Genomic DNA, 14,635 nt, shown 5'->3' on the forward strand with positions numbered 1-14,635 from the left:
CGGCCTGCCCGTCACGCCAGCACGTGGACAGTCGGCTCTCAAGCCACCGACAACACACTTTCCAACCCACCTGTGCACCATTCTCACACCCGCATCTTCTACATGCACATGAGCTCTCCTACATGCACATGAGCTCTCGGCTTGGCAGCTGACTAGTCAGTCTTCTTGACTTTCAAGATGCTTCTATAACCCATGTCATGGCCAAACACAAGGCTTATATAGATGTAAGGACAAGAAATAGAACAGAGCATGGTTGAGCATGGAAAAGTTTCTATTTCCTGGTTTTCAGGAAGCATCTGTCTTCACTACAGTCACATGTTCCTAGCTCCTAAGGTAAGCACTAGCAGAGCACTTCATACGTCTGGGGGTGGGGGGTGAGGGGTGGTACTGGTTCCTCCAAAGTCTAACATGCAACTATTGTGGGCAGTTTCCCCAGGCCAAGCCTAGCAGGACACAGGGAACAGGGAACATAGGATATGACCCCGGACACAACCATCTTCCAGCCCTGAAGCCTTTTACACCTATAAATATATATGGTAGAATGAAAGAAGCAATGACCATGAAGACGATGCTTCCCATATGAGTAACGTTTCATGTTGCCCCAAATACTTCTATATACATGACTTGACTGCTATATGCCCTGGGTAGCTTACCTCCATCTTCAGACTGGGAAGCTAAACTTCATAGAGTTTAAGGGACTTGCTTAGTGCCACGCGGGCTGGTCTGAGCTAGGACTCGAACCCCTGGGCCTCGGGCCTCGGGCCTCGGGCCTCGGTGCTCCTCCTGCTAGGCCACACGATGGTCACCGTCCTCGCCATCCACACCACGTGCGCCTTCTGCGACTCCAATCCCACGGCACACCACGGGTAAGAGTCACGCTTAGTTTTCATTGTGATGCCAAGCTGTGGTCTGCGAAATCCTCCCAGCCGGCTTCCGTAGCTTTCTTTACGAACCGTGGTACCCAAGGTATTTGCACCAATTTGCTCCAAGAGGGCAGTCTGTTAGAAAATTTGCTTTCTGAAGCTTTGCGTCCCTGAGACACCATCTGCCCTAATTCGCCTGTGGTTTACCACGGCTCCCAGCATCATTACAGCTTCTCAGCTAAATATCACAGGATGAGCCAAGTCTATGGGGATGGAAGACAGCTGCATGGAGACATTCGGTCAAACCTAACACAGCTGGCTTGCCAACTAAATCGAAATGCTCAAGCTGTGTGATTGTGGGCAACTTCACACATTTTTTCACTGTTAGAAAGGTTACGTCAAATGAGACGGGGTTTAAGAAAGTATTTTTGCAAACCGTAAAGCATTAGACAAGATTTTGTTACCGCTGTTCCATTCCCCACATGTGCGGGATTGGCTCGGTCCGCTCTCTGTGGAAGTCACGCCCTGTGGTGACTCAGCACGCCGCTGCTGCCGCCTTCTCTCCAGATGGCAAGTCTCAGGTGACCCGGAACGAGGTCCCAGCTCGACCTTGCTCTGGGCTTCAGAGAGGACAGCGTGTCTGGGAGGATGTCCGCCCGAAACTTACCTGCATGAGGAACTCAGATGCCTCCTGGGGAAAAGCTCAAACTAAAGGAAGGAGGAGTCTGGCTGGCCGACCCTGAGGCAGGGTGAGTCCACCCTTCATGGTCAGTGGGTGGGGGAGGGGTTGTTAACCCCTGTGGTGCCCGATGCCTAGTTAGGTTTGTCTCCCTGTGCACGCTCTCCTGTGACTCTATGGCAAGCACAGTGAGGGGGTGGGGGGAGGTGAGGGTGGGGAGGGATTGTTGGGAACGGTGAGAAATAAAATGGAAAGCTCTGTTTTCCTAAAACTCTCCAGGGGTTGAGGGCACAAGGTACACGGCGGGGTCTCCCCCTGCCCTCACCACCCAACACTTTACAACAGACTCCCTGAGGCTGCAACAGCTCAGTGGCTGGAGTCTGGAGGATGAGGTGGTGCCCAGCTGAAGGGGACAGGGAGAGGAAGAAGGGAAACATGGGTAAGTGCCCCATCGTCCCAATTAGGGACCAATTCACCGTGTTCAGAATCATATTTGGGTTTAGGGTACTTCACAGGAGCTGAGGTCTGAAGTGAGTAGGCGGGAGAAAAGCCAGTGAATTTTGAATTATTAGAGTTAAAATGCTCGAAATAGGGACTTCCCTAGCCATCCAGTGGTTAGGAATCCACACGTTCACTGCTGAGGGTACGGGTTCAATCTCTAGCTAGGAAACTAAGATCCCACAAGCCATGTGGTGTGGCCAAAAAATTAAAAAATAAAAATAAAGTAAAATGCTCGAAATATATTTACAGGCTGGATGATCTTGACTGATCTAACACTAGTTTTACCCGCTGGCATCTTGGAGGTCAGTGTTGTTTCCAAAGAGTGAACACAATGAGAGGTTCTTTCAAAAGATATTTTGTGAGCATCTATTCTGTGCCTGGCCCTTTCCAGGCCCTGCAGATACAAAAAGCATGGCAGGCAGACACTGTGTCTACTCCTGCAGATCTTACAGTCTGGTGAGGAAGGCAAGCCGTGCCTCGTAAATGCCGAGATCAACAATGAGCCCAGGAACAAGGATCAACCCTAAAGATAAACCTATTTCCCAGTCTGGTCCAAGATCAAGCCTGTCCTCAACCACACCATTAAATCAACCAGCATAAGCAGCAGCATGCTGTGCTGGACAGAACAGAAAGGAAGACGGGTACCCCAGGGTCCAGCTCAGGCTCTGAACCACATTCAAATACTAGCTACATCCCTGGACAAGTCACTTCTCTGACCTTCTCCTTCCACATCTGTAAAATGTGGCAAAGACAACCTGCCCTCCTTGCCTGAATCAAGGAAGTGATTGTGAGGGGTAAGCGTGAACTTCACAGCATCCCAACATACTTCTGCCTCTTCCTTTTTTTTTTTTCCCAGCTGAGGAAAGACCTAAACCCAGGCCTCCACCCGAGCTCCCGTTTTCATCGCCTCCCACCTCCTCAGGAACGCTTACCCCTCAGTCATCCCATATCTTTAACTCTCCCTCTCTATTGGTTCTTGCCAGTTAGCACTTCAACAAGCTCAAATCTCTAAAACGACAACCCACACAAAAACCTTCCTCATCTCTACATCACCCCACCCCCCGCCCCGCCTTCCTTCCACAACTGTTACTCAGTCTTCTCCCTACTACCCGACATTCTGGAACAGATGTTTACGTCATGTCTTCTCTCCTGTTTCCTGCATTGCCGTTTCTGGCCCCACTACTCCGCAGAACCCGTTCCTCCCAAAGCCCCCAGGAACTTCTGTGTTGCTACCTTCAGTGTATACTTCACACCCAATGGTCATTTCGTACAGCCTCTCCGCTGATTTTGACGAAGGCAACCGCTGCCCCCTCCTGAAACACTCTGTTTGTTTACACTGCACCTTTCTGGTCCCCATTAATGCCCAAGCATTCTTGGTTTCCTTCTCAGACTCTCCTACCTGGCCCTAGGGACTGAGTGGTCCAGGCCTTTTCTCAGGTGTCTGCTCTTCTTTCTCGATACTCACCTGGGTAACCATCCATTTCTCTGGCATCAGCCGCCACTAATATGGGGATGACTCCCAAACCCCTTCCTTCCCCCACACATCTCTACTGTGTCATGTACATCTGAGTGCCTCCGGACACCTTGCCTGGATGTCCCAGGGCACCTTAAACAACAGTAAAATAAGCCATCGTTCTCATTTCCATATCCTCTCCCCCACCCCAAAAAAACCCCCAAACCTCCCCCCTACTCCTTTTCAATTTCTTATCACTAGCCGTGCAATTGCCTACGACAAAAAACTGGAAGTCGTCCAGGGAGATCTTAAGGATTTGAGTTCAGGGTGGGCTCAGTGGAACCCCAAAGGGCACGAGTCAAACTGGAGGCCCCGGTCCACTCGGAGACAATCCTTCAAGCCCACTGCTCTCATTGGCTCTCTCAGGATGAGGATAACCTAGAAACAGATTTTAGTCAGGATACCTGCCTCAAGAGTCGGCCCCACCCCGTCCTCCAACAGCAGAGAGAGAGGCTAACCTGAAACTTTGGGAGGCCCAGGTTGGCTGTTAAATGTTAACACGCTTCCCTCCAACTTTCAAATGGGAAGAGACTCTTGCCACCCTGTGGCCAAGTGGAGGCACTGCGGCTCCTTTACAAGGCTCCTTAGGATCTTGCCCCTTCAAATACTTTATCTTACAAAGGCTCTCCACCTGATACTTATCAAGAAAATAATCTTGGTTCTCTTCATTTTAACAGAAAACATTTAAAGTCTAAAATTTACTGTTATACAAAAGAATTTTGGTATTTGTATGTTTGGCAATGTTGGTTTAAATTTATTCGGGATCCTTCAAGTGCCAGCATTTATAAATTTTTCAGTAGCTTGATATCTGGTGTGCTCATGTGGTCCAGAATGGTGGGGAAGATGCACCAGTGGCATTGAGGAGAAACTCTTTTACCTGAGGCTGCTATTCTGAAAACGGAAGCACGTTTTCTGGTCGGATTCGTCAAAAGCTAACATCAGTGGCAGCTGGCAGAGCCACATCTGACTCCCACGCATCTCTGTGCCATAGATACTGGCTCTCTGAATCACTCCCTTGGACAGCTGGTGGCTTTACTCGTTTCTGGGGATAATATAACAACAGTAGCCATTTAGCTATGTCATAGGGACCAAAGAGCCACTTTGAACTTGGAGGCAGGTGGGCACTGCTGAGACACAAGGTGCACTGAAGCACAGCTGAACTGTACTGCTAATTGGGTGAGTCATCCAAAATAATATCAGGGAAAGCCATTAGAGACAAAGCACAAAGTGAGAGGAGGCAGGCCTGCATTCATTTACTAACAGCACCCACGTTTTGCATGTGAGAGAGTGGGCTGAAGCCCCACTTTATGAACGAGGAAACCAAGTCTCAGAAAAGTCACTGAGATCACACACAGCTAGTAAATAGTATGGTTAAGACTCAGCCTGGCTTTTCCTTGCCATCAAAGCGTGTTTTCTCCTCTGTAAAACAAGTTTGTGCCCGTTTGTCTTTACTTTGTATTTTTGTTTTGCTTTGGGTTAAGAATTTACACATTTGATGGCCATCCTTTAGTAATATAGTCTCCCTTTTTCCCCACACAGAAGATGAGCAAAGACCACAATTCTCCATTAATTACTTAACGGTTAGCAATTCTCACGTTAGAAGATGTTTCTCACACAATTTTTTAAACTCCATGATTATTTTCTCTATAGGCAAGGCTATGTAAAATCAATTAATATGGGGCAAAGTATAATTAATCCTTGCAATGTTTATAACATCATAAAAAATCCTTACAATTGTAATTAAAGGAATACATTTATTTATGAAGTTAAAAAAAAATTTACTCATTTGAAAGATGCTCCTTACCAAGTCACGTTTAAGGCACCTAAGAAGTAGTGAAAAATAACCTCCAACCTCTTTGGATGTTTTGGGCAAATGCTTCCTCCCCAGTGACCACTTAGAGCAGGTCAGCCAGGAGGCTGGTTTAACAACCAGGAGGCTGGGTAGGGGGTTTCTGAAATCCTCTAACATCTACATCCCTCAAGTCTAGTCGGCCCCCTGCTGGTTTTGTTCGGTAACTACAAAAAGTCCTTCCCATTTCTCAACAGGCCCCCTGTACAGAATGTAGGAACATTGCACCCTGGTGATCAAAGTCAAAGTAAACAGACCTTTCGCCGAGCATATTATCACTGAGTTCCTGGCAAAAACCTCTAGCGAGACTTTTTAAAACACAGAACAGAAACGGAGTATTTTCCTTGAACTGAAAGGAAAAAAGTCTCAAAAGATCCAGAAGTTGAATAGAATTTATAGACTTACTACCACCAGATATATTTATTTTTTAAATATTTATTCAAATATACATTCATTCTTCAAATATTTACCAAGTGCCTACTATGTGTCTGGGTATAGAGCAGTAAATAAAACAGATACTGCTTCATGGAACTGCTATTCCAGTGGGGACACAGACCACAAAAGCAAGGAAACAAACATTCATTACACATGTTTTAAATGCTACGGAGTTGAAAAAAAAACAAACAGAAAGTCACCATGGCAGAGCATGGGGGAGGGGGGCTATTCAGAGCAGCCAGGCAGGCCTCTCTGAGCAGATGAGTTTGAAGCTGAACCCTGCAGAGGAGGACAGGTCTACAAAGAGTCTGAAGAACAGGTGAGAGCCTGGAGGAGGGAAGACACTGCTGTGGGTGTCGGGCTGAGGGAGTTTGGGAAGGATGGAGGCAGAATGCAGGTGAAACTGGCAAGGAAGTTGTTGGCCTTCACAAGCACAGTCTAAAAGGCATCCCAAAATTAACACGTGAAAAACGGAATTTGAGATCTTCCCCTTGAAATGGAGCAGGACCCTGTGGTCCTTCCCACCTATGTCCTCTACCGGCCTTTTGTCTGTGAAAAAACTTTAGCCAAAGAATAAGTTTAATCAGAGAAGTGAGAAAATGCAGAAGCAAAGAAAAGCAGTCAAACAAGACCAAATAATAATAATTTAGTCATTAATCAAAGAAAGTCAAGAACCTTTAGTTCCTCCTCAAGGGCTATAGATAATATTCTGAGCCACGTCCTTTGAGCTGTTTTGTAGACCGAAAGCTCCACCAGGTGGAAGAAGTTAACTACATGATGACCAGACTTTAGCCATGACATTAAGCTGCCACAATTCCGAGAACTGGCCTCAAAGAAATGGGAACAAACTGACCCTGGAACTGAAGACTAACTACTTAAAGCAATCAAGACGCTTATCAGACCACTGCATGACTAATTTCAAGATGACTGTCAGAGCCGACTGTGCTGTTTCTGCATGTAGCTCCCTCCCTCTACCTATAAAAGCTCTTGCCCATTATAGTCAGTGGAGGAGTCAGCCTTTGGATAGAAGTCCACCCCGAAATAAAGCAGCATTTCCTTTCCACCAACCTTGCCCTTTTTACTGGCTTTAGAGCAGTGAGCAGCCGGACCCCACATCATGGAGAGCCTCCGATTGTCCCTCTTGTAGAAAACTGTTCCTTTCCAGTTCCTCATGCCAATAACTTGGCATCATCCCTGGATGTATATCAGTTCCTACCTCCAACCCACCAGCAAATCCTGTTGGCTCCAACTTCAAATATACCCATACTCTGACCAAGCCTCCCCACTTCTCTAGCTGCCATGCTAGTACATCCCTCACCTGGACTATTACCTTAGACTCCTAACTCATCTCCCCAGTTGCAGTCCTCCCTCCCTACAGAGTATTTTCAAGACACCAGTTGGAGTGGTCCTTTACAAAGGAAGGCTGATCACATCACTGTCCAAAGTCTCCAGTGGCTTCAGATACATACTCAGAGGAAAAGTCAAAGTCGCCGTAGGATCGTAAGACCCTACGACACGATCTGTCCCCACACACCACCTTCCACCTCCCCTTCCTGCCCCTACCCCAGTCTCATCCCCTCCTGCGCTCCTGAGTCCTGGGCTGCCGCTGCGCTAGCCTCCTTGCTCTCATCTTATGGCTTTCGCATTTGCTGCCGTTTCCATCTGGAAGGTCACAGATCACACAGCTCACTTTCTCAACTCTTATTTTTGCCTACCTTCCCAGTGAGGAGTCCCCGGCCCTATTTTAAGTTGTTTCCTCCATCTCCCTCTTCTGCTTTATATTTTTATAGCATTTATGACCATTTGACTTATTACATATTTTACCTATTTGCTTATGTAATGACGCTATCTCCCCTGTCTGGCCGATCTTTCAGGTTCATGTTCATTTCTTCAGTACCTAAAACAGTGCCTGGCACTCAAAAAATACTTGTTGACTTGACAAATGAGTGGTGAGAACAGCTGACTACAATGGACTAGGAGAGAACGGGAGGTGAGGAAATACATTAGTATGTGTGGAAAGGTTGCTGTGAAAGAAAAATGGTAGAGTAACTAGAAGGGATATGCGATCAAAGGAGGAAATAATTTTTTAGTGGGATATATGACCCCAGGGACCTAACAGTAATTTACCTTGCTACTACATCCTATGTTAAAAGGAGAGTTTATAATGCTGTTTGAGAGCTTACATACATCTTCAATAATGAGATTAATCTAAGGATTATACAATTAATCAGAGTAGACACAGTAAGAGGAAATCGTTTTCCATGTGCCACATTAGACAATGAACAGCCCTGCATGGGAAGAATTGAAGAGTCCAGTAATTGTCACCTAAAATGACAATGATGATTCATTTAGAAATGATTTCATGGTAGAACAGCTGGAGTATGAGAAAACTCTATTTTTGTTTCTCTGAACTAGAATATTACCTGCTTGCAGGTGAATAAATTTAAATCCTACCCCAAGCTAAATGGAAGCTTAAAGAAGTTAAATAACTTGCTCAAGGTCACATTACTGATAAGTGATGGAGCTGACAGTTAAATCCAGGTATCTTTGGGAATAGTTTACATTAAATGTGTGTTAAAATTCACACCATATATATATATATATATATATATATATATATATATGGTGTGAAAAAAATATATATATATATTTATATATAAAATGTGTATTCTTTCTATGAAAATTAGGAAGAAAAACTTCTAATTTGGTCCTTCATAATAAAATACTAAAAGAAATGTTGAAGGGATATGGTAGATACCCCATGTATCTGTCAGACACCTGGAATTAGCATGAATGAATGAGCAGAGACAATAAAAATAAATAGGTGAATTGAAACAATCCTATACTCACATGAGAAAATATTAGACCATGCAATAAACCAAATGCCAAAGTCCAGGACAGGGAAAACTCCAGGCTTCTGATTTTGTTTCCTTTTCCCCCTGAAGTCTTTGGACTATTTTCCCTGTTAACTTGCACCCAAACTGTAATAGGCAGAATTCTAAGATGACCCCCAAGATTCCCACCTATTGGTGCACACACCTGCACAATCCTCGGCCTTGGCGTGCGGGTGGGGCCTGTGAACCAGTGGGCTATCACTCCCCTGATAATGACAACGGTAATGAGATAGTCACTCCTATGATTATATTGTCTTATGATTAGCAGACTAAAGGGATATTCTCCCTCCGGCTTTGAGGAAGTTAGCTGCCGTGTTGTGAGAGGGTCAGTGGCTTACAACCAATCTGAGGGTGGCCTCTGAGAGCTGAAGAGGACCCTGCTGACAGCCAGCAACAGAAAGGGACCTTGGACCCATAACAGCAAAAAACTGAATTCTGCCAACAACCTAGACGAGTTTGGAAGAGATGCCGTCCAGCCAGGATGGCATCTCTTGTCAATACCATGATTTGAGCCTAATGGGACTGAGAAGAGGGACCAGCTCACCCATGCCCAACTCCCGACCAAAGGAAACTGAGATAATAAAGGAGTATTACATGAAGCTGCTAATTGTGTGGTAATTTTTCCACAGTAATAGAAAACCAAAACACAACCCAATATACATCCCTTCCACAGACACTGTTAGAGGAGACCCAACATGGCTATGACATCATGTTACCCCAAGGGTAATAATGAAAACAGAGTTTTAAATTCTGAATTGTTCTAATCCATCTCTTTCACATCTCCATGCCTTTTCAGTTGCCATTCCCTGATGAACTCCTATTCAAACTTTAAAGCCCAGATCAAATATTCTATCTTCAAAGAAGCATTTCCTCACAGCCGTCCCCATCTGCTCCCAAGCAGAATAAATAACTCTGTTCTTCACTTCCATGGCTTGCCTGTCCATCTATCTATCAAAACACTGGCCATGATGCACTGTAATAATCTCTTCCTGTTCCCACCCCCAGACTGAGAATCTTTTAGGGCAGAGCTGCCTCAGTCTCCTGCACGGTGGCCGGCACAGAGCAGGTGCTTAATAGCTGACTACTGAGTGAGGAAAAGGAGGCTCTGGATAAACACAGGCTGTTGATGTCCAGGGAGTTGCTGTTTCTTTTCCACACAGATGAGCAGGCCTCCAGTATTAATGGAAACCTGGAAAGCCATCTCCATGATAGCAGCTGGGTGACTAAACAAGCACTTTTACTGGTTAAAAGGGCAGATATTTATTGTCTCCAAAAGACGTGGTCTGAAATGGGCAGGTGTGCTTGAAGCCAGAGGTGGCAGCAGGTGCTAGAAAGGATTTAGATTCTCCCCAGAAGGGGTGGCATGAAGCTCTGTCTGATTTGTTCTGCCTCAAGCCCTGTGCTAAGTTTGCATGCTTCTGATTCAAATCATGTGTTAATCCATTCCTGAAATCAAATGTCAGCTGACATAGACAACAAACCCACAGAGTTAGTTTTACTCAATGGTTTAAAACTATGGGTAACAAGACAGAAATGAGAAATGAGAACCATATATCAACAATATCCTTGGCATTCCCAGGACCCCCAAAGTGGATAGCTGTTTTAGGAAATCATAGACTCAGGCAAAATTATACAAAATCAATGCATAGGAAATAGCATTTGCTGGGTGTGTGTTTTGACAAAACTCAGAGAAAGAATTTACATTTTTCCTTAGGACACACTCCTGTGGGCAAACACTTGAAGTGCTCTCTTGTGTTCAAACTAAATTAACCATTCTACTGCTTTAGGGCTCCACCTAAAGAGAGAGCGTTCAGAATCAGAGGGATACAAAGCAAGGTATGGAAATAAGGCACCTGCTCTTAAGAGATGCTCATCACCGTCGCATAAGTGTGAGGCTCCAATTCTCTCTATAAATAAATCACTAAACAAAAAAAGGAACACTTTCTAATAAAAGTATTACAACCATATTGCCAGAAACTTAGAAAAATTCAGGAGGAAAATGGTCTCACTACCCTAAAACAAAATAACATTTCTTTATTTTTTTTAAGCTCTTTTATTGAAGTATAATTGCTTTACACTGTTGAGCCAGTTTCTGCTGTACTAACATTTCTTATATTTTAAAATATTTTTAAAAAAATTTTTGACATAAACTCTTACTATCAGTACCTCTTTTGGCACCCTTGGGTTCATCTGATATCATCCCTAAGAATTAAATCAGATCCTTTAGGTCCTATAGTTTGAGGATCTTTTACAAATATTGGCTGGCAGTGGCTCAGAGGCAGCCAGCTGGGGAGACAATTTCCCAAAGATCAGCTTGGGAGAAGACACGAGGTCTGGATTCTAACCTTTTTTTAGTGATAACACTAGATGCTCCTTCATTCACTTAATAAAGATGAATGTACCAGACTTTGTGCTAGATGCTAGGGCTACAGCTGTGAATTAGATAGATAAGGTCCCTGCTCTCACAGGACTTACATTCTCATGTGTATGTATGTATGTATATACTGTGTAGTATAAGAAGAAAGGGAAAACAGAGGGAGGAAGTAGAGTTTCTTCAATGGGTATTAATTATTTTACTGCTAATGGGAATGCAAACTGGCAGAACATAGTAAATACCTTCAATGCTCTGTGGGCCCACAAGGTTCATGGCCTGGTGAGCTGGATACTCCACCCGCGGCCTGGCAATGCCCAGCTGCTCCATCACACCATGCAGCAGCCTCTGGACATCTGTTTCTGAGACCCGGTCGGGGGTTCTCGGGCTATAAGCAGCTGTTGGAGTCCATCCAAAAGTCAGCCAAAACACTAGGCCAGACAGCATGGTAGAAACCATCCTGGAGACCATTTTTAACCTGCAGAAAAAAGACCAAACATATATCGATTGCCCACAACTGGCAATTGTGATGATGCAATCATGTAATCACTCCAGGGAGTGATTCAAGGACCGCCCAGCAAGGGACTGCAATGAAAAATTCTTGAGGATTTGCTTAGGCATTATGTATCCACCCTAGCCAGGACATCAGCTTCGAGAAGGTATTAAAGAAACAAAATACTCTGATAGCCAATTCCCTCTGTCCTCACATTCTTGGAAAGACTAGACTATAATGGCAGTCTTCACTCATTTTTTATTGTCCTTGGAGCTCCCTGGAAGTTCTGCATTACTGCTACCCCACCACTCTCTCCCTCCCTTAAACAAACAAAAACAAACAACAACAAAAATTGCTTCAATTTTGAGAAAGGGAGAGGGAGAGTGGCATCTTGACATTTCTAGTCCTGGTGAAGAAAAGGCTCAGGGAAAGGAGTTGGAAGACACAAATGGTAAAGAAGCACAGAAAGCATAGGAGTGGTAGAAGGGAACATCTTAGCTTAGCAAACATTGAATACATTTGAGATCCTGAGGGGGGACGAAAATACACACAGCTCAGGCCTGCCCTGCAATCTGGGAAGGAAGATGAAGGATGCTTGCTGTACCACATGCTAGCAGGGTGATCTTGGCCAAATGCCTCAACTACCTTCTCTGCAAGAAGGGGATGAGAAAAGCATCTGTCTTACAGGGTTACTGTGAAGTAAGTGTGTGAGCACATGTAAGAGGACTGAGAACAAGGCCAGGCACAGAGCCCCCCAGATTGCTGTTAGTATGTTGACAATATTGCCTTACTGTTCTGGAGGCTCGAATTTGGGGAATCGAAGGGTGATGAGAGAGAAAACAGGTGGAGAGGGAGAAAACTAGTCTGGGGAGTCAACCTGCCCTGAATGTTGGCTTCTATGCAACCAGAAGCCTGCAGAATAAGAGAACAAATACTCACGCAAATTCCCTCTGCAGCTGCAGAAGCTCAGGGCGGACACTGCAGGCAGTGGCCATGCAAACCCTTTTTTGACTATCCTTCTCCAGGAGCGGGGGTGGGGGGTGGGGGGGATGCATTTCTTTCCTGAAACTGAAATATTCATAACCCCCAATTGTAAAGGAAAGGCTTTTAAAAAGCCACTCTTAGATGTAAAACCTTGTTCTATAAAGAGCTGAGACAGCAAAGCCTGCAAATCAGACGAAAAGGCCGGAGGCAGACACCAGCCTCTCCGGCCATCTCCATCTTTCCCTCCTCTGCTCTGAAAGCAGGATGTCTTTGTTTCATTTACATCCCCAGCCAACAGCGTTCTGATCTGATGAGCTACCCCATCCCCTTCCTCGGTACTCTTTCCCTCCCTATTTAGAGCCGAACCTCCGATTCCCGCACCCATCCTTTGTCTGCTCCCAGCCTCCAGCTCAAGGATTTCAGCACGACGCCCTCTCCCACTCCCGATTGCGGAGAAGAGCCCGTTGGTCTGGGTGGGCGTCAGAAGGTCGAGCCGGCAGCAGCGAAACACTCACCGAGCGGCAGCCGGAGGAGCCTGCTGCGGTCTGGGCCTCGGTGGGGGTCCGGCGGGAAGCGGGCGATCTGGGTCGCTCGTGCGTCACCTCCCTCATCTTAGCTCCGCCCCGGTCCCTCCTCCAGCAGGTGGAGGCCGCCGAGCCAGGACTCCCCAGAACGCAACTCAGAGGCTGGGGCCTTCCGCCCACGCATTCCACATACGCATCTCCCGGAGACCCTCTTCTTCTATCGACCCCTGTGGAAGTGATTAACCTTTTCTCAAGCTGTTATCTAACAATGTGCCAGATTGCCTCACCACTTCTGTCCTTCCTTCGCAATAGCACACCTTTAATCTTGCCACCTTCCAGCTTTTTAAGTCTTTTAGCCTGAAGAGAAAAGAGGCACTGGGACAATGACAGGAGAGACAAACAAAAGCTGAAGAGGCCTTAAGAACTTTTAATGATGGCAATGATCAGGTATATCACGAGTGCTTTCAGAAGCCTTTTCACTGAGCAGGAAAACTATGGGGATATTTAATGCAAGGTGCTAGGAATTTGGTAAAGTGATAAACTAAAACCACGTGAAAACCTCCAGGAATATTAGTTCTGGGAGTTATCTAAACCTCCACACCAGCTATCAAGTAAGATTCCTCTTGCCTGAAGAGAAACCATACTCCCTGCATATTGCAGAAATGTATCCAGGTTGATCCAGAATGCTTTCTGTTAAAGATTTATAGGACAGCTTTGAATATTTGAATTTTGTTCAAATGCAAGAGTTGAAACTGAAAGCCACACAAGGAATACAAGTACTTAAATTTCTTTCATCAAGCCTGGGGATGAGTTGAGTACCTGGAGGTCCAAGAAGAGCACCTTGGTGAGGTTAGAACCGCTACCTTAGCTCGCTCCCCAAATCCATTATCATCTGCAGCAATTTTATGCAGTGAAAGAGAGGGGGCCTGCAGAATTCACTCACTGCCTTCTGGTTTGAAGCCAACCTCCTTCCTAGCACCTTTTCTCCTATGGATGCTCTTCGACTTCCAGCTCTTTGTTTCAGTGGATGCTAAATCAAACAGGACAGATATTGTCTATTGGTTCTAGGCTCAAAAGACCATGCTGGGGTTTAATATTTATTTTTCACACATACCGAGGTTTTTTTCAATTCCAAATTTTACTTTAATGTTGTTTCACTGTTATCTTCATTTTGTGCTTGGAAAAATGGAGAAGCCATTACAACTGACTGCCTTTGTGCTGAATGGAAATTTGACTGAAATACACTAAATTGTTTATGCTTCATATGAAATTTGATTTTCTAAAAACATCTATTACATGTCCTGGGCTCGATGGCTTTCAAAACCCTGTATCAAAGTTTTAGTGATTTTAGAATGTTGCCAAGCAGTCTAAAGTTCTATGTATAATTGTATTGTTTACTGCTCTTAATAATCAAATTAATATTGATTTATTTACTCGTAAGAATGAAGTGAAAATAGTTCTTGGAGTTACTGCACATGTCCAGACACTTTAAGTAAGTTTCTGTATCATTTGATCAAATATCCCCATGA

At 45.0% G+C, this 14,635-nt stretch overlaps 1 protein-coding gene across 4 annotated transcripts in view; it reads right to left on the minus strand.

The window, feature by feature from the left end:
* Positions 1-13,195, minus strand: part of SCG5 (secretogranin V) — a 53,125-nt gene extending 39,930 nt beyond the window's left edge. For 2 of the 4 annotated variants that reach the window (XM_057724336.1, XM_057724335.1), the window contains exons 1-2: positions 13,098-13,163; positions 11,351-11,583 (exon numbers count right to left, since the gene is read on the minus strand). In XM_057724336.1, the coding sequence (XP_057580319.1) occupies positions 11,351-11,576 (226 nt within the window). In that variant the 5' untranslated portion in view covers positions 11,577-11,583; positions 13,098-13,163. Of the gene's footprint in view, positions 1-11,350; positions 11,584-13,097 lie in introns of all 4 variants that reach the window. The other 2 variants (XM_057724338.1, XM_057724337.1) reach the window with 2 other exon arrangements.
* Positions 13,196-14,635: the final 1,440 nt, after the last annotated feature.

Source organism: Hippopotamus amphibius, chromosome 2, assembly GCF_030028045.1.
Source record: "Hippopotamus amphibius kiboko isolate mHipAmp2 chromosome 2, mHipAmp2.hap2, whole genome shotgun sequence".
NCBI classification, from domain to species: domain Eukaryota; kingdom Metazoa; phylum Chordata; class Mammalia; order Artiodactyla; family Hippopotamidae; genus Hippopotamus; species Hippopotamus amphibius.